Source organism: Nelumbo lutea, chromosome 4 (assembly GCF_056320005.1).
Source record: "Nelumbo lutea isolate HS-2025 chromosome 4, American lotus-T2T, whole genome shotgun sequence".
Classification (NCBI taxonomy): domain Eukaryota; kingdom Viridiplantae; phylum Streptophyta; class Magnoliopsida; order Proteales; family Nelumbonaceae; genus Nelumbo; species Nelumbo lutea.
This window is the reverse complement of record NC_142687.1, coordinates 85,966,553-85,991,146: the sequence shown is the minus strand read 5'-3', so window position 1 is coordinate 85,991,146 and position 24,594 is coordinate 85,966,553. Positions and strand designations below refer to the sequence as shown.

At 37.2% G+C, this 24,594-nt stretch overlaps 1 protein-coding gene and 1 non-coding gene across 4 annotated transcripts; one reads left to right on the top strand and one right to left on the bottom strand.

The window, feature by feature from the left end:
• Nucleotides 1-12,414: 12,414 nt before the first annotated feature.
• TRNAE-UUC (transfer RNA glutamic acid (anticodon UUC)) lies at nt 12,415-12,486 on the bottom strand. The gene has a single exon. It is a non-coding gene; the product is annotated as a tRNA-Glu (tRNA).
• A 3,259-nt stretch (nt 12,487-15,745) lies between these two features.
• Nucleotides 15,746-23,358, top strand: EMB1644 (Small nuclear ribonucleoprotein family protein). Of its 3 annotated transcripts, none has more exons than XM_088983718.1 (8): nt 15,746-16,171; nt 16,467-16,518; nt 16,619-16,660; nt 16,876-16,974; nt 17,065-17,142; nt 21,905-21,944; nt 22,494-22,655; nt 22,929-23,358. In XM_088983718.1, the coding sequence occupies exons 2-8, from the start codon at nt 16,516-16,518 to the stop codon at nt 22,949-22,951; spliced, it is 447 nt and encodes a 148-aa protein (XP_088839844.1). In that variant the 5' UTR covers nt 15,746-16,171; nt 16,467-16,515; the 3' UTR covers nt 22,952-23,358. The 3 variants fall into 3 exon arrangements, with proteins under 3 accessions (XP_088839844.1, XP_088839846.1, XP_088839845.1); XM_088983720.1 differs by having other exon boundaries at nt 15,946-16,171; nt 16,473-16,518; XM_088983719.1 differs by having other exon boundaries at nt 16,061-16,171; nt 16,411-16,518.
• The last annotated feature ends 1,236 nt before the right edge of the window (nt 23,359-24,594 follow it).

The following is a 24,594-nucleotide window of genomic DNA, read 5'->3' as shown; positions in this document are numbered from 1 at the left end:
CGATTGATGTGATTTTTTCTTTTGATTTTGGGTAATTTTTTGTGATTTATGCATTGCAAGGTGCTTGTCTCATTATTTTTGCAAAAAAAAAAATCCTTTTTGGCCTTAAATTGCAATTTTTAATATTATATAAATAAAAAAACAAAATTAAATAAAAAACATAAATTAAACATAAAATAATACATATATCATATATATATTATTTCATCCAAGGTTCAAAGTATTGATATGTATCGGTTGATATGTATTGTGTTGATGGCTTATCAATACACCCCTCCAGGGGTTGTATCGGGTCAACCATCGGTTCGAAGGGTAGTCGGGCCTTAAATTGACCTTTTGGAACCGGTTTTGAAAAAATAATAAATAAGACTTGAAAAAAATGTACCGACACAGGTCAATATGCCGTGTCGATATTTAGAACCTTGAAAAAAATGTACTGACTTATCGACCCATGTCGATATTTAGAACCTTGATTTCATCGAAGTTGAAGAATCAAGGAATTTTTTTATAGATTATGATAACTCAAGAAGTTTAATTGGATTATGATCCAAAAAAGGAAAAAAGAATCGAATAATCATTTTATGATGAAAATAGAATAGCCATCTATTTTGTGGGCATATCGATTATACACCATACAATCAAAATATAAAAAATCCATGGGGTATGGAATTGTTGTTGAGAAATCTGAAACTTGAAATGAATTTTGTAACCTATACTACTTATAAAAGAACAAATGCCCCCTTCCTTCTAGAATTTTCACTAGATGTTTTCTACCCTCTTTGTCTAAGCGTACACTAGAAATAAAGAGGGCATATGTCCTTTACTCTCATATCTTAAATTGCCCACTTAATAATCATTCAAAAATTGCTCACTTATAACTATTGTTCAGAAACTGAGAGGTTATTGAGAATTGAAGAGGAGGATAATGAGAAATTGTTGAAGCTCAAAAATTGGATTAATATGTACTAGAGACTCTTCTTTTTTATTCATTTCCTTTCCCTTTTTTTGTTGAATTGAAAATTTTCCCCTTGAATATACTTACCAGTTACTTTCTCTACATCTGGGTTGTGCTCAAAGTTGGACTTGATATTCCCAAAATTGAAGTCCAGTTTGAGCATTTAAATGTTGATGTAGAAACTTATGTGGGAAGCAAAGCTTTGCCAACAATCTTGGATTTCTCTATTAAAATGCTTGAGGTGAATTAAGTCAATTAATTGTATTTAATATTTTCATCACCATGTATTCATGTATAGTTCCGTTTGGCCTGTAATTTTTTATATTGCCACCTGCAAATGCACGTACATGTTTACTAGTTCCTATAAAAACATAATCTATATAGAACCATGGTTTAAATGTAATTGTAACTATATTCTAAAAAATAGAGTTTAAATATAACAAAATAAATATCTAGAACCATGGTTTAAACGTAACCTTATCTTGAACCAAGCATCGATGCATTTCTTATGAGCATTGGCCAAAGCATCCTTGCAAGAACAACCCCGATTCAATAGGAATTTCAGATTCCTCATTAGTACTCTTCGATCTCAAATGACAAACCCTGCAATCCTTGTCCACTTTTAACTGAATGCACCTAATTACTGGTACACCACTTTACAAAACTACCTTGACCGAACAATCTAACATTGAAGAATTCTAGCGGTGGCCCGAAGTCCCCTAATCTTGAGATCAAACACATTGGAGAACTTATGCTCTTCATACGACCCACTGGTAGTGGAACCAAACTAGGAATGCCACAATCTTAGCAATGGAGAAGCATATGCTTCCCTCACTCCTTGTGTTGCTTGCAACAACAAAACAACGATGACCTCCTCCTTCTAAATCAACATGGGAGCGTGGCTTCTCTATGGTTGCCATTTCCAAAACCCAAGATTTGAAACTTCATGTAAAAGCAGTGAGGAGCTTGAGACTCTACCCCAAAGGGAAAGCATAAAACTCTCAAATTTCAAAGTTTTGGAGTTCTCGTCCTTGAACACTTGTTGCTTTATGTTAGCCAAGACAGGCACGTGACAGCTAAGACAGGCAATTGTAACAAACACACAGCTGTAACAAGCATGTGACCAACTTGTTAGGCCCGCTTGTCTACTTGATCCAAGTCAACTAGAGCATGTATATATATATATATATATATATATATATATATATATATATATATATATATGTGTGTGTGTGTGTGTGTGTGTCAAAATAATAAATTACACACATCATTTTATTCTCCCATTTGACATTGTTTTCATATCTCATCGCACTCTTTCTTTTTGCGATAACATTTTACATGGTATCAGAGCCACTGACTTTGATCCGATCGTCGTCCTTGGTTCCTCTTCCCTTGTAGCTTCAACCGGAACTGCTTCGTTTTATGTCAATGGCAGCAGAACAGAACTCCAATTCGTTGCGCATGAATTCCAGCCAAGAGATTAGATCAGAGCATATAATCTCTCCGTTTGACAGTCCTTTCTACCTTCATCCATCAAACAACCCAAGACTGACCCTCATCGCTTTCCGCTCACCAGTGACAATTTCTGCATCTAGTAGTGAGCAATGAAAAATGCTTTACAAGCCAAGAATAAATTTAGTTTTGTAGGTAGATGATTGCCAAAACCATTGAGTTCCTCACTAGAAGAAAATGTTTGGATCAAATGCAACTCAATGGTAGTTGTGTGGATCTTTAATTCATTGGCAAAAGAACTTCATCACAGCATTGCCTTCAATGAATCGGCTTGTGAAATCTGGTGTGAACTTGAAGAAAGATTCAGACAAGGTGACATCCCATGCATACATCAGTTGAAGTGTGATCTTGCTCTACTATGGCAAGATTGCAACTGTGGAGGTGCTCTGAAATACTTCTTGGTTGAGCGTGAGAAAGAAAAGATTCATCAATTTCTCATGGGATTGGGAGACTCAATCAACATGATTCACTCCAGCATTCTTGGATCGGATCCTCTTCCAAATCTCAACAAGATTTATGTGCTAATTGTCCAAGAAGAGCATCATCAACTTGCGATTTCTCTTGGAACTCCACTCAGTCTTGAAGCTGCATCTCTTAATGTTTCTTCTCGATCCAACACTATGACACGTCCCTCCAGTCGTAAACATCCATTCTAAGACCACTGTAAGCGGCTTGGACACACCAAAGATAAATGTTTCAAACTCCATGGTTACCCACCTGGATGGAAGAGGCAAGCACAATCAAAGTCTAATAAATCTAAGAAGGCAACTTCATTCATAGTGATTGTGTCGTCATCCTCAACTCAGACTTCCCCTGTGGTAGACTTACGCCAATTAATCTTGAATGCGAACCAACTGATCTCCCTTCTCAGTAAGGATTCATAAGAAAATGTCTCTGCCAATCTATCTTGTAAGACTAATTCTGCTTCTTCAGTAGAATGGATACTTGATAGTGGTGCATTTGACCACATTGTCTCCACTAAGTCCTTGCTTCTTCACCACAATCCCCTCCCCATCCATAAATCCGTAAACTTACCAAATGGGACCAAAGTCAATGTATCACACCATCGAACAATATCTCTTACATCTGAAAATTTTCTTGATGGTGTCTTGTACGTTCCTGGCTTTACTTACAACTTATTGTCTATCAGTAAACTGAACAACAGTTGCGATGCGCTACTTTATTTTTCTCTAATCGCTATATCATACAGGACCTTGTCTCGAGGACCACAATTGGAACGGGTGAATTTCAAGAAGGTCTTTATCACCTTCGCTTCAACACTTCCACATCTGTCCATGTTGCTAGTTCTACAACCAGTTACAGCCTATGATATTGATGCCTTGGCCATGCCTCTAAGTCTTGTATGTCTCTCATCCTTGGAGTCTCTCTTCTTAGTTCTAATGATTGTTGTGATCCCTGTCATCATGCAAAGCTACCATGGAGTCCTTTTCCAGTCAGCCACATTCGGAGCACAACCCCATTTCAGCTAGTGCATTGTGATATTTGGGGAGGCTATAAGACCCTTTCCTACACAAATGCTCAATTTTTTTTCTTACCATAGTAGATGATTTTTCAAAATGTACTTGGACTTTTCTGATGAAAAACAAATATGAATTTTACCAGTTTTTTACCTTGTTCTATTCAATGGTTGAGACACAATATCAACTATACGCTAAGTCCAGACTGATAATGTGTGTTAATACACCTTTGGGCCCATGGTAGATTTCTTTTCTCAACATGGCATTGTACATCAGTGACCTTGTGTTGATACGCCACAACAAAATGGTGTAGCTGAACGGAAACATCGACATCTGTTGGAGGTAGCTCATGCTTTGTGCTTTCAAGCCTCCCTCCCAGTCACCTTTTGGGGAGAATGTCATCTCACAGCTACATGCTTGGTCAACATTACTCCTACTCATTTGGCAAGTCATCATATGAGATGCTACATTACAAGCCACCTACTTACAGTCATCTCCGAGTTTTCGGTTCCTTATGTTACGCTCAAGTTCGGCCACAACCTCATGATAAATTTGTTGCTCATGTTGTTCGATGCATCTTGTTGGCCATCCCTATGGCCAAAAAGGATACCAAGTGTTTGACATAGAAAAGCAACTTATATTCACTTGTGATTTCACATTCCACGAAGAAGAGTTTCCATTCTCAATCCAGCAACCGACTAAGGATCATGTGGTAACTCCCACTAAATATGTTGATGACCTGCTTTCTTTTGACTCTCATCCCAAGCTAGTTGCCGCCCAACATGACCCCAATAACATAGGTATTCATTCTCACCATAGCTGGACAATGGGCACAATGTTGTGCCTAGTACTCATAATTCTCCCCCTAACCCCTCAACCAGACCCAATGAACTTTCCATTCTTGATAGACCCACTCATACTCGCAAAATACCATCTCACCTTCATGACCTTGTTTGTAACATTCCTCCATCAATTTCTTCTCCTCAAGCCTTAACCACCTCCACCACAACACCAACTGAACCCTCTTCCTATCATCAGGCCATGCAGGATTCCCATTGGTAGTAAGCCGAGAGAGAAAAGTTGGATGCCTTAGATCATAATGGGACTTGGACACTTGTGGACCCACCGGTCATCAGGCCATGCAGGATTCCCACCTCCTGGCCTACTCTCACATGGGGACCATCGTGTTTGTCGTCTAAACACATCTTTATATGGTCTCAAGTAGGTTTCTTGGCAATGGTTTGCAAAATTCACTCAAGCCCTCATTGCCATTGGATTTAAACAATCCATTGTTGACTATTCATTATTCACCTCTCAACAACATAACTCTTATATTGCAGTCCTATTCTATGTTGATGACTTAATCATTACTGGAGATGATCCAGGCCACATCACATCCCTCAAAAACTACATAAATAATTGTTTCAAGACCAAGGACCTTGGGCCCTTGAGGTTCTTTCTTGTCATTGAGATCTCTAAATCTGATGAAGACATATTTCTATGTCAACACAAGTACATTATGGATATATTGACTGAAACCAAAATGCAATGTTGCAAGATGTGCTCGACCCCAATGGAACAACATAAGCACTTAATTGATGACTCCAGCCCACTTTTATCTGATCTAGCCCGCTATCACAGATTGGTAAGCAACCTTGTTTATCTTACCGTCACTAGTTTTGAGTTGAGTTTTATTATCCACACATTCATGCATGAACCACATCAAGAACACCTTGATGCTGCTATTCAGGTGGTACAATACCTCAAGGATACTCCAAGTTGGGTGTTGTTCCATCACACATCCCTTAAGGGGGGGGGGTGTTAGCCAAGACATGCAATTGTAACAAACACACAACTATAACAAAAACGTGGCCAACTTGTTAGGCCGACTAGTCTACTTGATCCAAGTCATTTAGAGCATGTATATATATATATATGTGTGTGTGTGTGTGTGTGTGTGTGTGTCGAAATAATAAATTACACAACATTTTATTCTCCCATTCGACATCATTTTCCTATCTCATCGCACTCTTCCTTCTTGAGATAACATTTTACACTTTAGGAGCAGGATAAAGGCAAAAGGAAAAAAAATCCAACAAAATCTGGAATTGCAATGATTATAACAAGTAGGTATCTAAGTAGGTGATCTCTTTCTTGAAGGGAAAATCCATCATATGAATGGCCGAACCATGCTAGATGGTTGGGTGAAGTTTCAGAAATTTTCTTTCACCCTTTTGGGAATCGTATTCCCAATTTTAGAAAAAAATGTTTTTTCTAGGATCGTTCTTGCATCGAAACCATACCAAATTTGAAACCAAAAGAAAGGGAGAAATATACCTAATACAAATTTGGTGCAGCTTGAATTGAAGCCAGTTCAGTGATAACTCTGCATTTTTATGCCTTAAGGGCATCAATTCAGGGGTATTTTCGGCCTTAGAATAGTCAAGATGTGCCCTCTTCCCAGTTAAATGCAAAGTTGTGGCAACAAACTGAGCTTTTCACGAGCTGCTCGAGCTCAGGTCATGAAAAGCTCTTCCTTCTTGAGATAACATTTTACACTTTAGGAGCAGGATAAAGGCAAAAGGAAAAAAAATCCAACAAAATCTGGAATTGCAATGATTATAACAAGTAGGTATCTAAGTAGGTGATCTCTTTCTTGAAGGGGAAATCCATCATATGAATGGCCGAACCATGCTAGATGGTTGGGTGAAGTTTCAGAAAATTTCTTTCACCCTTTTGGGAATCGTATTCTCAGTTTTAGAAAAAAATGTTTTTTCTAGGATTGTTCTTGCATCGAAACCAGACCAAATTTGAAACCAAAAGAAAGGGAGAAATATACCTAATACAGATTTGGTGTAGCTTGAATTGAAGCCAGTTCAGTGATAACTCTGCATTTTTATGCCTTAAGGGCATCAATTCAGGGGTATTTTCGGCCTTAGAATAGTCAAGATGTGCCCTCTTCCCAGTTAAATGCAAAGTTGTGGCAACGAACTGAGCTTTTCACGAGCTGCTCGAGCTCAGGTCATGAAAAGCTCTTCTTGGCTCATTTTCAGCCAAGCTCGAGCTTGATCTCGAGCCCAATTCAATGGCTCGATTATTAAACGAGTCGGGCTCAAGCCTACTAGAGCTCGGCTCGCGAGCCAGCTCGAATATATATATATTTAATATATATAATATATAATAAAATATTATATTATTAATTATTATAATTTTTTTTCTAAATATTTTGATAAAATATAAAATGAGTCGAGTCGAGCCGAGCCGAGCTCGAGCTTATAAACTCTTGACTCGAGCCGAGCTCGAGCTCAAGGTTTTGGCTCGAACCGAGTTCGAGCTAGAGCTCGAGCCTTGTAGAATAGTCTCAAGCCAAGCTTGAGCTTGGTACTGTTTGACTCAACTCGGCTCGAATCCACCCCTAGTTGTGGCCTCTAAGGGTCTCTGTGCAAATTCTGGGGAAAACTGAGAAGTTTTCATGGCTAAAATGCAGATTTTGGGAAGCTAGTGTGAAGTCCAGTTGAGAGAGGGGGTGTTTTTGTGAAAAACTAAAAGCAAGAGGACACCTCCTAGCTGCTAAACCCAGTTTGGCACCCCTCTTACTGTATTAGCAAACCCTAGGGCGCCTTTTAACCCATTCTTTTCACTCTTAACAAACCCTAGCCGCCCCTAACTACTAAATCCTCACCTTCCATCCCTTCTAATCTCACCATCCATTCTAGGGCACTCTCTTTTTAGCATTTTAACCATAGGAGCCACCTAACTTCTAATTTTCACCATTCAACATTTAGCCATTAAATCTCAACCTTACATAATATTGGATGCTTTATCCTTTTCTTCTCAGCCTTAGGATCACCCTAGAGCTATCCTAACTCTTCATTCTAAACCCTAGGGCACTCATATTTTTTGCTAAAACTCAGTTGCCACCCCCCCCTCTTTCTCTTTATTCCTAGTTGTGCCCACCCTTCTCTATAAAAAGGACCCTAGGGGTCCTGTAGAAGGGATTGGTCAATTCGCCCAATTAACAAGGCTAAAGTTTCTTGAGGAGTTCAAGGGTTGTAGAAGGGGAGGACGCCCAGATCTTGTCAAGAGAGGTTCCTGCAAGTTGTTTAACCATTCTGCAACTACCGCCACTGGATCTGATTAACCATTCTTTTCTTTTCTTTATTTTTTTTTGCTATTTTTATTTCTACAATCTTTTAGATTTAATTCTTTTTTATTTCTTTGTTTTGCATATTTGAATTCGTTCGATTCAAGGCTAAGGTGTTTCGAGGGGTTTGAGGGTTGTAGAAAGGATAGGTGCCTGATTCTTGTCAGGAGGGGTTTCTGCAAGCTGTTTGGCCGATCTATAGCTGCTGCCACTGGATCCAGATTTTGGATCTTTTTTTTTATTTCTTTTATTTCCTTTGTTGATTCCCATACTTTATTAAATTTTGATTTTTATTTATTGTCTTGTTTAAACTCGAAACATTTAATTTCAACAATATTATATTTTATTTTCGTATTTTCTGCCATTCCCGATTGCATTCTCTTGTTCGGATCTAAGTATATATTAAACTTTCACTTGCTTCCCTGTGGATACGACCCGTTCTCACCCATTTACTATGTTAATAGTTGTTTGAGAAACAATAACAATTATAAATGTTTAAACTGGTGTTCCGAAATATTTAACGATGCACTTCTGAACACATCATTCAACAACACAATTTTCAGCAAAACTGTGATCCAACACCTTGGATTGAACAAGGGAGGTGAGCATGAATTTGTTCTAATATTTTCTTGCAAAAATCAGAAGTCAAGATTGATCAAGATCGGACACAAGGTGGAGAACGAACTAGGGTTTCTGGGGTGGCAAGAGCAGAGAGAGTTCTGAGAGTAGAGTGATCTGAAGAAGATTTCGATCTCCTCTTTTATTAGCCTTAAGGATCACCACTCCTAATCGAATTAGGAGGCTCATAATCCAAATCATTATTTGGATTTGGACTCTTTAAGTGGATAAGACTTATCCTCTAAATCTAATGGCTGATTTATACCCTTATCCAAACCCATATTCGCCCAAATCACATGACTGCTTAAGTTGTCATGTGACCACTTAATTAATCCAATTAATCTTGGGCTTCAGACTCATTAAGTAAGTGGCTTGCATCCCTAGGTAGTTGCTAGCCCATTTGGTTCACTTTGTATGGCGTGGGACCCCAACAATGACCCTACATAAGTTCATATGGGTTCGGCCTAGCCTCTGTGAAAAGGCCTAGCCGAATTCACTGTCAAACATAGTGAACCCCTGAGTCCATCAGTATGTGCTATTAATGGACCCAACATTTACATTAAATGATCGTCGAGTCCAACCATCCTATGAAGGCCCAAGGACAATGCACTTAAGTAGGATATAGCCCATCAAGTAAAAAGCCCTAAATGGTCTCTTACACTTAACCTCTTAGCCCATAATGATCAAACACTGCCCGATAGGGAAGGACCTCTCCCCTAGCTACAAGGTGCAGTGTTGCACTCTTTGCTCGAATGGGTCCCGAGCATTAAAACCTTTTGCAATGGGGCTGATCCTGTCATTATGATCACCCACTCGAGTGAATTCTTAGGCTGCCCCAACATACCCAGGTTTTGACCCCTAAAGGATCTCATTGATTGGCATATCAAAGACAGTCCAATCTGACAGTCAGTGCAGTACCATAATCGAGTCTAGGGTTATGTGTAACTTTCCAGTTTTGCTCACTAATCTCCAAGGTCCATGGCATAATTAAAAATTGGTTTGGGTTCTGTGTTTCAAACAAACACACACTATATGTGCTTTGGGTCCAACCCTGAAAACTGGACAAACTGCCCCAACCTGCTTGGCAGCACATTAGTGTCAGCCTTGGTAGGATAAACTTCCCCAAGTCTATCCAACGACCGAGAACATTCTAAACTAACACAAGTCTCATAGGTGTCCAGTTTAAGGGTAGTTACACAGAAACACACCAATTATAACACAAAATAATTATGTATTTTTATTCATTTATAATAAATGCATCAGTACATCAATCTGATTAGAACTAAGGGCATACGCTGTGTAACATTTCTCACCTCTCATATTGTCGTTACCTAGTAACAAACAAAGAAAAAAATGTGCAAGAACTTCGATTTTTGCAACAAATAAATAGCAAGCTACAACTAGAGGATTTAAGGAGGCAAACTTCTATATTTTTGTTTTCTTGCAAAAATTCATGACGTGCTCTGTTCTGATATCTAACAAAGAAATTTGGATTTAAGCCAGGACACAAACATTGTAAGATGAGAAATAGTTTAAAAAATGGGATTTTATAGAAATTTGAGGGAAATGTTTCATAGAGAAAGATAGCGCCCAATATTTGTATATATTTCCATGGTGTGACGAAAATTTATAGCATACCAAAAACGGGAAGAATTATATTATATCATACCATGGGTCTATGATGGAAATGGCAAAGAGTAGGATAGAGTTATATATATATATATATATATATATATATATATAGATAGATAGATAGATAGATAGATAGATAGATAGAGAGAGAGAGAGAGAGAGAGAGAGAGAGTGAGAGAGATGAACGATTAGGTTATCTTTGTTGCCCTGTGGTTCTTAATTAATAGTGTTGTAGGAGTATTTTAATATCTTAATTAATAGATATAAGGGCAAATTTGGTATTTAAAAAATAAACACATTAAATCAGCGCTTTCATGGGACGATGGGGGAAGGGAGGTAAGTGCATGATTTTTCAAAACTACAAGGGAGGATTTTGTTAAAGTGAAAACATAGGGGAAGATTTTATGTTTCTTAAAAAACTTAGGGGAGGCTTTTATATTTTACCCTAGACTATTAGTTCGTCTGTCCTCTTTATCATGGCAATTTAGTTTTTATCAAGATTTTTAAAATCGGACCGAATAGGGAACAGTTCTGAGTCTGGTTCCTGGGTTGAACGGTCTGACTGTCTGGTGTGAATGAACGGCCTTCTCTGACAAAAAAAAAATAAAAAAATTAAAAAACCCAGAAAAATGGCTAAAAATTTTGTTTCTGTTTTTTAAAACCAGTATTTTATTGGTTCCAAAAACATGAATTATTTTTGTTTCTAACCAGTATTTTATTGGAAACTAACCTGGATGGTCAGTTTTTAACCAGTATTTGAAACAAAACCAATTTGTTTTTTCCTTTGAAAACATAAACAAAGTTCATTATTTTTGTTTTTATTTTTATTTTTATTTTTTTGTTGATGTGGTGATTCCAAAAACAAATGAAAATAACGACATTCATTTTGTGGAATGCCCCCTAAAGGGTTCAAACTGTGCATATTTACCTGGTTTTGTTTTAAAAAACAAAATCATGCAATGCAGGTCAGCTTCCTTGTAGAAAAAAAAAAGACATCCTTTTTTATTTTTCATTTTAAAAATGCACGCATGAAATGAAAGTTGAGTTATTGGATTTGCTGATTACAGATTCCCAATAAAGTGCTTGTAATTTTGCTAATCTCGTTTGGTTACCGTTTCTTTTATACTATTAATTGGTTGCAATTTTTTTTATCATACTTGAACCCTATAATAAAATACAAAGCAATGCTTTTGAACAGCTGTTGCACCAAAGGGTTGGACCGTTCAGCACAGGAATTGTCCAGGCAACTGGTTCCATTTTATCTAAACCCGGCCCTTGGCTAAAAAACGTTAAATTGATCAATGATCAATTGACTCAAACGGTGGAACCATTTGACCAGTTCAAAGGTTTTTGACCATTTTTTATTTTAATTATTTTTTAAAATTTTTAATTTTTATCAGAATAGACCGTCTATTCGAACCGGATGATTGATCCATCAACCTGGACACTAGTGGCTAGAATAGTTCTGATTCCGAATTGGTTTTTAAAACATTAATACAAAGTGAGAAAAATATGGAATTTAACTTCCAACTTCATTATAAGAAAAAAAAAAACCACCTTCATGTTAGGAGTCTTTAACTTGCTAGTAAGTAGTAATCAAGGAATACTGATACATCCGATATGCCGATATGGACGTATCAGGCGAATCGATACAGTTTTTTAGGCCTTTTTTTTATCTTTTTTCTTCCGCAACCGGTTCCGGGAGCGGTTTCTGGGTCAATACTTCGAATCTTGGTAATAACGTCTCAAATTGATTGTAGCGAGACATGGAATTGAGTTCAACTTTTTCACCCGGTGCAGGTGGGGGTGGTGTAGTTGTTTGGGGCACCTCCGTTTTATAGTTCATATGTCTACCTAGAAAAGTGGTAAGGGTCCTCATCAAATTAGATTCTAGGGAAGTGTTTATCCATACCAAAATATTAAACATCCTTTCTTGATTTATTCAAAAAAAAAAAAAAAAAAAAAGGTATTAAACTTAAACATCCAGGTGATCTGCTTTATTGCCCAAGTGGGCAAGTCATGAGCCCTGGTGCAGCTGCTCAAAACAACTTGAAACCAAAAGGGATAAAAATAGCTTCCGTTGCCGGGAATCGAACCCGGGTCTCCTGGGTGAAAGCCAGATATCCTAACCGCTGGACGACAACGGATTTCTTGATTCAGAAGCACAAAATATTTATATAAAATTTTCCACACTATAACGTATCGGGCGATATGCCGATATGCATGTTTTGGCCTAAAACGGATCAAATGCTTTTGTAGGTATTGCTTCAGAGATGTTTTATGAGAAAACAATGTATGTATGAGGGTTTGTTGTATTGTTTTCTTAGAAAATGGCTCATCTTTTGGCATCAATGCTGCATAGGCTGTTTTCTAGGGAAACAGTAATGATTTTGTTTGATAATAGTGTTGTATAACTGTTTTTTCAGTATTTATCCAATGCCCAAGATGATGCCATGTCATTGCACCATTGGCTGCAACATGTTGCTTTCTAAGAAAATATTGAATTTGGCATTTCTTCAGGCCACACTTTCCTGATTTCCGAGGTGTGGTTTGGAGCAACCTTTTTTTTTCCTTGAAAAAATGATGTCAAATAAGAGACCATTTTCTAAAGCACCACTTTTTTCTAACGTGGTAGTAATGTGGCACCGTTTTCTTAAAAAATGGCATCGATGCCAAACACCACCTTTGTCTTTGAAATATTTGATCATAAATATATTGTTCTATAATAAATTTTCCATTGAATATGTTGGACTATCTCTCAAGGCTGAGTTTGTTTTTGGTGTAAATGCGAATTGACATAAAATTCTATCATTAGTTCGCATTTGTTTTTAGTTTAAATGCATATCATTTTAAAACTCCACACCTGGTCTGTATTTTCACATGTTTGTTTTTAGTGTAAGGTTCCCATCGATTATCACATAAAAAAACACTCCAATGGCCCAACTAAAATTTTAAAGGGAAAATTTCTGATCAATACCCTGTACTTCGGCTCGAGTGACAATTTGGTCTCCCGAACTTTAAAATGCAACAATCTAGTACCCGAACTTTCAAAATGTGACAATCCAGTACCTACCGTTAATTAGTCCGTTAATCAGTCGTTAAGTGACATTTGAAAAGTAAAAAATGCCCTTCGAGTACCATCTAATTTTCTTTATCAACCATCCAAACGTTGACAAAAAGCTAAACTGTCCCAAATCCTAGTCTCTTCTATTCAAAAAAATTGGCGACTGATTAGAAGAATATAGAATTTGGGATTGTTCATTTTATTATCAATGTTTGGATTCAACATAAAGATAATTAGATGGCATTCTTAGGGCATTTTGATTTTTCAAATGTCACTTAATGTCTGATTAATGGACTGGATAACAACAAGTACTAGATTGTCACATTTTGAAAGTTAAGGTATTGGATTGTTACATTTTGAAAGTTTGGATGCTAAATTGTTGCATTTTAAAGTTTGGGGACCACATTATCACTTGAGCCAAAGTACAAGATACTGATCAGGAATTTTTTCAATTTTAAACTCATCGATTTAATTTTCCATCGATGAATTTTCCACCAAAAACAAACACATCCAATGGAGTCTTCTCGTATGATGTCTTGGCATTAGGTTCCCTCGACTCAACATTTCATTTTCTGTGATGGGATACATTTGCTGCTAACATTGATTCATATAGGTATATTTGTTTCTCTAACCAATATATACTTTTGGGTGTTTCTCCAGAACCCAGGGGGTCGGTGGAACAATAAGAGCTCTTATCAGTCTATGAAGCATTAAAAGAAGCAAAAGGAAGAATAGAACCATATCACAGTTTTCTCCCATGTAGCGTTTGTTATTTTGGCTTTAAAAGCTAATAAATATTAATAAATTACTGGGAAGATATTGTCTGTTAACTTTTTATATGTCTCTAAAAAGTTTAATATTTTTGTCCATAAGTTGGCCCAATATGGTAAGGAAAATTCCACTTTAGTATCTTGAACTTTGAAGGTAGTGTCAAGTTAGTAACAAAACTTTCAAACATGTCACTGCAATATCTAAACTTTCAAAAAGTGTCAAATTGGTCCATGTTAATCAACCGTCAATTATCTGTTGAAAATGCCAAAATTACCCTTCAAAAGAAGACACTATTTATTGTCTTCTACATTGAGATTTAACTGGTTATCTTCAAAGAAAAGAGAGAAAAACCATGAAATATGATAGAGGGAAACAATAATTGAAAGCAAAGAAATTACTAGAAAATAATGTGTTTCAAATCTAAACATAGAAGACAATGAACAGTGTCTTCTTTTGAAGGGTAGTTTGGGCATTTTCAACAAATAACTGATGGTCAATTAACAACAGAAACCAACTTAATACTTTTTGAAAGTTTAGGTACAGTAGTGACACGTTTAAAAGTTCAGCCACTAACTTGACACTACCCCCAAAGTACAAGCCTTTAGGGTACTAAAGTGGAATTTTCCCTAAACAACAAAAATATGATAAAAAGATGGTTTTACCGAACCAATCTAGATCTCCTACCCACACCCACCCATTGGACACTATAATTGTACATTGATAACATATCCCCATGAATAATAACATATAAATATGGAGATGTTCTCAATGTGCGGCTATAGTGATATATGGATAGGAGATCCAAACACTTGAAAACCGTGTTGGATGGAGTCTGAATTTGCTGACCACAACACATTACTGGTCATGTTCATCTACCCACACATTGGGAAATGTGTGACAAAGTGAATGTGGTCAGCAGTGTATTATAGTCAACAGATCTGGACTTGACTGGATGTGGATGACTGTTTATATTTGCATTAATATATTTGATCTATAAAAAAATAACCTGTAAGTATACTTCACCCCACATTCACAGCTCAACATTCATTGGGAATATCTCCTATTTGTCATTGGGAGATATTCCAATACATGAAAGCCTGGTTGGGATGGGCTGTGAGGTGCATTCTATGGATTGTTGATGCTAATTTTTAGGTGCACTCTATGGGAGAATTGTGATCTTTTCTACCAATAAAACACATTCCAAGTTCCAATCTTCTACCAACTCTAACACCGCACATCTCACCATGAGAATGAGGTCCGTGATCCTAACTCCTCATGGGAGGATATCAGGGTAACTAAAATGGTAGATATCTGAAAAATAAAATCAAATTAAAAAAAAATTGATCAATCAAACCGACTAGAAAATATATTTTATATATATATATATAATTTGTATATTATTTATTTAATTTCAGTTCAATTTTGGTTCGAGATTCTAAAAAACCAAAAGACCGGTTTGGTTTGAAAAAAAAAAACCACAATTTGAAACACTCCTAGGCCTCAAATCATATATTGTCACGTGGAAGATTTTTAAACCGTTTATTAGAGACAGCAGAGGTGAGACTTGAGATGGTCATGTCACTCATGCATATCAAGAGTTACAGTTACACTGTTACGACAGTCGGCTGTCATAGTGCCATCGGCGATTCCGTGTCCGAGTTAGTCCGATAACTCGGACGGGTTGCTAGACCTTACTCATCGTCTACCCACTTCGGTCCAATTATTGAGATTTGAGATCAATAGAAATTTCCATTTTTCCTTTCTTTTTTTTAGGCAAAGGCAAAGGAATATACTGATAGTGTTGGAATTTGGATTGCATAATACTTAATTAATGATATTAAATATTAAACATTAATATTTTTTCTAATACGGTGAGATTCGATTAGCAGCTCCCTAATAAAGCAGAGAGCATTCGACTTCAAAGGAAAAACGCTCAAAACACTTCTGGCAAGAAATCCCGCTCGATCCCATTACAAAGAGCTCGCTTCTCGAAACAGGTGTACTATTTATTTACATTTTCAAAAAGAATATATGTATTTTACTTGTTTTTCTTGCTCGATTTACGGTTTTTGGCTTTATAATTTCATGTTTTTTTCTCTCTTTTTACTTATTCTGCAATCTGTAATTCCATGTTTGGTTTTCTTTCTCGCTTCTTGGAGCTTCTTGGGAAGCCGGGGTTTATCGAAATTTAGGGTTTAAATTAGAGCTATTGGGCTAAAGCGGTTGATTTTTGAAGGTTCAGCAGGCTTGGAAGCTATTTGACTTTTGTTTGCTTTTCCGACGACGATTTAGTTGCAGGTGTGCGTTATAGGAGCTTGGTCTTGGTTTCGAGTCTGTGAAGATGGTATGCTACTGCTTGACCTGGTTTTGTGTTAGGATTGCCGCTTTTAGGTATGTAGGGCATTCCTGTTGGTATTTTTACTCACTCGGTGGTATCATTGCAGCTCCCTCTTTCATTACTGAAGACAGCACAGGGTCATCCTATGGTAAGAGCCTTGTTTCTGTTGAAATGATTTTAGGGTTAGGGTTTTGGGTTTTGAGGGTTCCATTGACCATTAGAATGCGTCGTATCTGTTCAAAACTGCATTTTTGTTGTTGTTTTTTTAAGAGGTGACTTTCATCTCTTTTTTTTTTTTTTTTTCCTGCTCTATATTTGAGCGCTTTCAATTCCTTATGCTACGGTTGTTATTTGTTGGGATAGCTGGTGGAGCTGAAGAATGGAGAAACTTACAACGGGCATTTGGTGAATTGCGACACTTGGATGAACATTCATCTACGTGAAGTTATCTGTACTTCGAAAGTATGCTCTTTTTTGCTTAACTTGAATCTGAGTTGCCGTTTGATTAATAGTTCTGTCTTCTCTGATTCGTAGATCTGGTCTAACTTATAGGACGGAGACAGGTTTTGGCGAATGCCGGAATGCTATATCCGTGGGAATACAATTAAGTATCTTCGAGTTCCAGATGAGGTATGTTTAATATTTATACATGTCGGCATTGTTTTACCTCCTATTTCCTTTCTATCCTTTTTCTTTCGGATTCTTTGGATGCCTACTTATTTAAATATTGGATCATGATTACAGGACCCTCAAGATTTTAAGTACAAGTAGTTCATCTTGTTATTGTACTTGTTATGGAGGTTTCTTTTAGGGGTTATGCTATCAAACCAGAGAGGCAATATCATTAACATTTAGATTTTAGAGTGAGTCCCTCATTCCACTAGGTTCCTTGATAAGCAAATGCAGTGGGGACCGAGGGATGATTTATTATGGGAGTTCCCATTTTGATCTCAGGGCTTTCTTCCTCTTCTGTTTTGGGGCACCTAGAGAACTATCATCAAGCATGCTTAGGGGCAAATTGAAATGACAGTCTTTAGCTTTCAGGATGAAGACATTGTTCTTTTGGTCAGTAGATCCTTACATTATGTGGTAGGAACTTTGGTATAATAGGAATTTTTTGAAAGAAAAATAATTTTATAAAAGACAACAAAAGAAGGGGGAGAGATTCCACCCAGAGGTTCTTGGCATTTATGGTGTTGAGTTACTGATTCTGTTAGTTTTTGTTACCCCTTTGTTGGCTTGTAAGGTAGCTTAAGTCTACCTTCCTTTCCTTGACTTCTGCTACACACAATTATCACCTGTTTTGATGGGTTAGGAATGCTCATTTCCTCTCCTTCACATGGTGCATAGCACAGGCTACCTGCCTTAATGAACTTCATCCCATCTTTTCTTTTTCGTATTAATCTCTCTTTCCCCAGTTCTGGAATGGCATGCTTTAGTCAAACCAAGACACTGGCATGTTACATCCTCCTTGTGGCACAGTCTGTTAGCTTATTCTAGTTACTTTGGTAGAGGCATCCTGCTAACTGTGCATCTCTCTGTTGGTAACTTTACATGAGAAGCCTTTTGTAGAACTGTGCATCTCTCTGTTGATAACATTGAGATTGGTTTTTTCCTGATTAGAGTTCCCTTCTCTTGGCTACTGATTAGTCACTCTTTGCTAAATCACTGGTTATTTTAATCCCCCTCTGGTTTTACAATTTTTAGTTTTTTTTTTCTATGATAAATGCTTCATTTTGTCAAGTTATGTGTGTGTTCCATGTTAGAAGGCTTAAACTGTTTAATTATAAAGGATTTTGCATTGGAGGTGGTTTGAACAACAGAACAAGTTGACTCTGTCTTGGCTTCAGATATATTAGATGAAGCTTGCTGGTTTTCTGCTGTAGTGGCTGAATTAATCTGTTTTTCATAAATTGGATCTCGAAGTTGTCTTCTGCTAAGGTTTTAAAATTCTACTAAGTAGGGATACACTTTTTGGAATATAGTATGACATAAAATGCCATCATCATCATCATCAAAGCCTTGTCCGAACTATATGGGGTCGGCTACACGAATCCTGTGTTACCATTCTGTTCTGTTTAATGCCATATCCATGTAAAATTATGGGCGCTTAAATCATTTCTTACTGCTTTGACCCAAGTCTTTTTTGGTCTAACCCTAGCCCTTCTGGCCCCTTCAACTTGCAACAGATCACTTCTTATGTGTGCTATCATCCTTGTATATTTCCATCCTTGATGGTTGGGCTCTATCAAATATCTATCAGCTAAATTACATCCCCCAGGCTAACAAGATATTTGGATGAGTGCAACCATCATGTGTCTTCAAGCCTTTTCTGTGATCAGTGGTCAAAGGTCCATATCTGAATTTTAAGGCTACCATTATGATTGATTACGAATCTGAAGATCTTATTGTATAGAGCTATCACATCCTAGATCTTGATTACTGTAATTTTTTATTCTTGTTTAGATTTGTAAGTGAAGGATAGAAGTTGAAAAAAGGTCTCTTTTTCTACAAAAATTTTGGGTGTCCAGTAAATTCTTATAATTAACCTTCATTGGAATATGTGGTTTCTTGGAGTATTTTGAATGCAAGAAGCGTAGTATTTTAGTCAAGGTAGCATCTTATTTGTCCAATAATAGGTTATGATTCATCCAAACTTCTCATGGCATTCTCTTGTATTAGAGGCCCAAATTTAGCTCTTTAGTGGACCTTCTTGACCTTGATATGCACGAATGCACAAGGTGGACTTGGCATGAAAAGCCTTACATAGGAGCCTTGAAATTTAGATTTTTTTTTCAGTGGCTGATTTTTCTGCATGAAACATTTTGTTTTCTCTCTGTCCCTTTACTAAAATATTTTGTCTCATGTTCCAAAGGACAATTCTGAGCCCACATATGACACATAAATTACCTTTACCTCAATATTGGTAATGGTTGAAGATGGTAAAAGGATACTTTGATCTGTATGGGTTTACTCTCTTGTTTAGCAGGAAAGTTTGCTATTATGTCTATGGGGGCTGACATGGTAAAAGGATGCTTCTGGGTTAACCACATATTGTAATTTGTTCAGCTCAGGTCCATACTCAGTCTTGTATTTCATTTATTCACTTTGAACTTGAAGGAGGAGTAGCCCTTAAGTTTATTGTTATTTTTCCAGTTAAAGATATGACAAAAGGTTATTTTGTTGAAACTCACTACATGAAAGAGGGTGAAATGGAGAATTGTGTGAATCTATATTAGGCAATTCAGGCTGACAACCCAGGTGGCATTTGTATAGTTTGTGTATAAGCAGGGTCTAGTCTTGTTTATTCTGAAAAGGGAAAACCTAATTCTTCTTATTCTGGATTTTTTTTTGGAGGAAGAGTGATTTCATTCAAAACAAAGGAAGTACTCAAGAGGATGTGCAAACTTCCAAAAGATAAAAAAATACTATTCAGATGTAATGTTGTTGCTATGTAAGAAGGTTTAATTTAGTTTCATTTAGGAAGTATAATTATTTCTGGATGTTATTATTTATTTCCTTTATGGTATGTATACTTTATTCACTTGTGACCATTTTTTGAAATAGTTTTGGCATGTTTATAAGATGAGCATAGCAGTGATGAGGATGTTATAGATTAGTGGCAATGATAGAAAGAATAGGATTAGAATTAAATGCATAAATAGTAACCTTGGTAACCCTGAAGGTATAAAATGGGTTGAAGGTAGATTAAGAAGGTTTGGGCATGTGCTGATGTGGACGCGTATTGGGAGCAGCAGCAGCAATGATCCGGTGTTCTCATCCTATCCAATTCAGCAGCAACAGGCTTATCCATTCAGCAGATTAGATTAGATTATCTTGTTATTCTTATCTTATTAAGTTAGTAGATTAGATTATCTTATCTTATTAGATTAGGATTAAGAGAGACTTATCTTATTATATTAGGATTAAGAGAGATTGTCTTATCTTATTAGATTAGGATTAAGAGAGATTATCTTATCTTATTAGATTAGGATTAAGAGAGACTTGTCTTATCTTATTAGTCTTATCTTATCAAGATAGAGTTGGAGGTCTCCCTATTCAGCAAGGAGTCTCCCTAAGAGTAGGACTCTTGTAATCTCCTATTTAAGGAGCCATTATTATTGAATAAAGGCATCCAGAATTTCAGTCAAAGAGAAGAGTAAAGGAGAGTTAGGGTGATCTCTTGAACAAATCACCTTTAGGGCGGCAAGACAGGTTCTTCAAGAAAAGGGATGAACAAGGGAAAACAGGAGGTTTTCCCCGTGGACCGACCCGTGACGAGATCCTATTCCCGGGCCCATAACATGTGCTTTAGACACTTACTATGTACCACCAAGAAGCAATCTAATGCAAGTTGATGGTGCTAGAAGAGGCAAGGGAGGCCAAAATGGATATGGGTTGACAAATGTATTGGCTGACACTCTACCAAAAATAGGGGTGACTAGGGAAAGCTTCGTATGAATAAAACCAAGGTTGGGATCAGAATTGTAATAGTTTTTAATTAAGAATTGATTGGCATTGGCCTTGTATCTTCTTCCTCCTATCCAGATTCTTGTGTAATATGGTTCTGAAATAAAAACTTCCATCTTACCTATCAAAAAAAGAAAGACATGAGTAGAGGTAGAGAAATGATTTTGAAAGGTTCAAACTTTGCCAGAGGGAGGATATGGTGTAGCTAGAGTGAAATGGCAAAGCAAGGATTTGTGTAGCTGGCCACATTGAATTGGGATAAAGGCTTTGTTCAATTGTGTGCAGTTAACACAGACAATGATGTTGCTTGCATCAAAAAGGACAATGATGATGCAGAGTTGCAAGATATCTGATATCCTCTTATGGTATTTAATCTTGTTTTTTCTAGTCTGCTAGGGGTTCAAGCAATTGAACCAAATCTTGCACCAAGTCTAGCCATTGTTGAACTTGTTTTTGTTTCCAGGGCACTTGCCTTGCTAGTCTTCCTTCTTTACTTTAACCCTTCAGTTTATGTGATCAATAAGTATGTTACGACTAATTATCAAAAAAAAAAAAAGTATGTTATGACTAACACTTTAGGCCTGAGAATAGTTCACAAGTAATATGATGGAGCTAGTGGCCTTTGGCAGTTAATACAATTAGTGTATGCTTTTATTCATGTGCAAATATAATAGGTGTTATGGATATTGTTTTCTTCAACAATATAAGAAAATTTGCATCAGCTGTCTTTTTGCATGGTATGATTTTCATTTTCATATTACAAAATACTGACTAGTAAAATTTATATTTTTTATTAGTTTGTTGTTGTTGCTGTTGCTGTTATTGTTGTAATCATTATAATGTAGTGAACTGTGAACCATCTCACTCAATTTTTTCCCTGGTTTTTTGTTTAATTAATTATTGTAATGGATATGTTTTTCAGGTAATTGATAAAGTTCAGGAAGAAACCAAGAGCCGTGCAGGTATATTTGCCTTGTTTTGTTGTGGTTCTTTTTAGTCAAGGGGGCTGATTTGTTTCTGACTGATGTTTTAGTGTAGCTGTGTATGGATCATAATCCATTCTCCTGGCAGGGGGTGTTTGCACACAAGTCCAGATCTAGTGTGAACACTAACCAATCACAATTCACGAGTGGATACAGCAGTATTCCATACAAATGGGGTCCATGCTTAATGTGGGTCCTATGTATACGGGACACTGGCGTGTTCACTCACGATTGGTCATGTAGCCATGTTCGCACACTTTCATTCACAGCAGATCCTGTACGTTTGCACAAGACTTGCAGTTTATAAGGAATGATCCAGAGTTATTTGATGTTTATCCTTTATCAGTTTCAACTGCACATCTGCTATCCACGACAAAGGATGCCCTTCCCATTTCCTGCCACCTACTAAGCATTGTTCCCAATCTTCGGTTTTCTTCTGTTTTTTCCCTTTTTTGTGATGAATGCCCCTCTTTGTACCATTGTAGGAATCTTACTTTGGTTGCATCCATTTGTCAATTGATTGTCCAGATAGGAAGCCTCCTGGAGTAGGACGTGGGAGGGGAAGAGGGAGAGAGGATGGTGCTGGGAGGCCAGCAAAAGGCATTGGGCGTGGCCAAGATGATGGAAGCAGTAAAGGTGCAGGTGGACGGGGTAGAGGCGGATCTGGTGGCAGGAGTGGTGCAAATAGAGGTATAATATTCTTGTTCTGATTTATACAACAAAATATGTGATCCAAGAATTGTGCACTCCGTCGTCTATATGACAGATGACACATTTGCCTAAAGAAAACCCACTTTTGTGAGGGGACTGTGCCCTGAATGTGACCGACGCAGTTTAGAAAGGCAATCCTCTCTTAGGAATTGTCTTTGACAGCTGCAAGCCTGTCAGTTATAAGGTTTTTTTTAGTTATAACCCTGTAAGGGAATCTTCTTCCTAATCAAATAGATCCTTATACTGTAACAGGTGGGGGACGTGGCCGTGGCTAATAAGACTTTTAAGGATCAAACAATGGAAAGGAGTAGAGTTGCCACTTTTTAAGGAGATTTTATTCCTTGCATACAAATCTCCAGGTGGAGTAATGGTAGATGAATCTTTTATATATTCTCTACTGCATTGTTGGAGTTCGTTCAAAAGGATTGCTTCAGAGGACCAGATTAGTGGTGAAGAAAGAAGCGTTTTTTCTTGGTTGCCTACTTTTCTTGTGTTTTTAAGATCATAATATAGACTATAGCGTAAACAAAGTGCTTGCCAATTTTTATGTTTCTTTTAACAGATTATCCTGATTTTCTGGTCACAGCTAGCATGGTCCTCAAGATCATTTATTTTCTTACTTTTAATGTATAAACAGTACACAGTTATTATCTACTTCTATCGCTTGAAATGGTTGCGGCAAGTGGTTCTTTCAATTCCCTTTAAATATAATGGAACCAAGTCCTAAGACCATGAATTACCTCAGATGATGCTTTAACCTATGTCGTGAAGTAGTTCGCCACATCTGACGATGGAACAGTTTGTAAGAATGGTATCGAGACAGAAAAACAGAGCAAGAATTTCTCATTTGAGTTGATAGTTTATATATATATATATATATATATATATATATAGAGAGAGAGAGAGAGAGAGAGAGAGAGAGAGGTGATGAGTCACCGACTTTGCCCACGTGGCCACGTGGTAGATTACAGCTGTTGATTGGTTATAACCAACAGTAATATTCTAACGCCCCCCTCTCAAGTTGGAGCAACTTGGATGCCCAACTTGGACAAATGAGACTGGAGACAGCTTTGGTGAAGAGATCTATTGGTTGTGAGGTGCTAGAAATACGAGTGGTTGTCAATTCGCCCCGTTGGACGAGATCACAGATAAAGTGAATCAATTTTAATGTGTTTGGTGCACTCATGGAAGACGGGGTTGGCAACAATGTGTAATACGGTTTTGCCGGAGATTGACTTGTAGTTCAGTAAGAGTCCTCTTTAACCACACTAACTCTGAAGAAGTAATGGCCATGTCTCTATACTACTTCAGCAGAGGAGCGAGAGACTGTTGTTTCTTGGATTTCCATGATAGAGGAGAATTTCCAAGTCAAATAGTCTGTGGTGGAGTGACGAGTTAGGGGGCAATTGGCCTATGGAATTGGAGAGGATTGGAGGTTAAGAAAATGCCACAAAGTCATAGTGCCTATGATGTAGTGTACCACTCGCAAAGTTGCATCAAAATGTTCTTGTTTGGGGTCTTGCATGAATTGACTTAAATAGTTGACAACAAACATATGTCTGGTCTTGTTGCTGTTAAGTAGATAAGGCAACCTATCAAACGATGATACTGGGTTGGACCTGAATATGTTGGACTGGAGGTGTTGGTGAAATGCCTTTGAGGTTCCATGGGTGTAGAACAAGACTTGCAATCTATCATGTTTGTATCAAGAGCATACTTCTGTTGACTGAGAAAGATGCCAACACTTGATCTAGAGATACCTCTAGTCTAAGAAAAAAATTAAGTGGGCCCAAATCTTTGATCCCAAAATGCGAGCGGTGTCATTCCCTATAATGATGACATCATCAACATATACCAAAACAACAACAAAGGAGCATCTAGACTTAAGTGTGAAGAAAGAATGATCAGATGGCGATTG

Bases quoted from the DNA above. Each gene is read 5' to 3' on its own strand.
- EMB1644 (XM_088983718.1), top strand. The intron at 16,661-16,875 runs GTAAGAGCCTTG...TTGTTGGGATAG, and splicing joins CAGCACAGGGTCATCCTATG to CTGGTGGAGCTGAAGAATGG. The intron at 22,656-22,928 runs GTATAATATTCT...ATACTGTAACAG, and splicing joins CAGGAGTGGTGCAAATAGAG to GTGGGGGACGTGGCCGTGGC.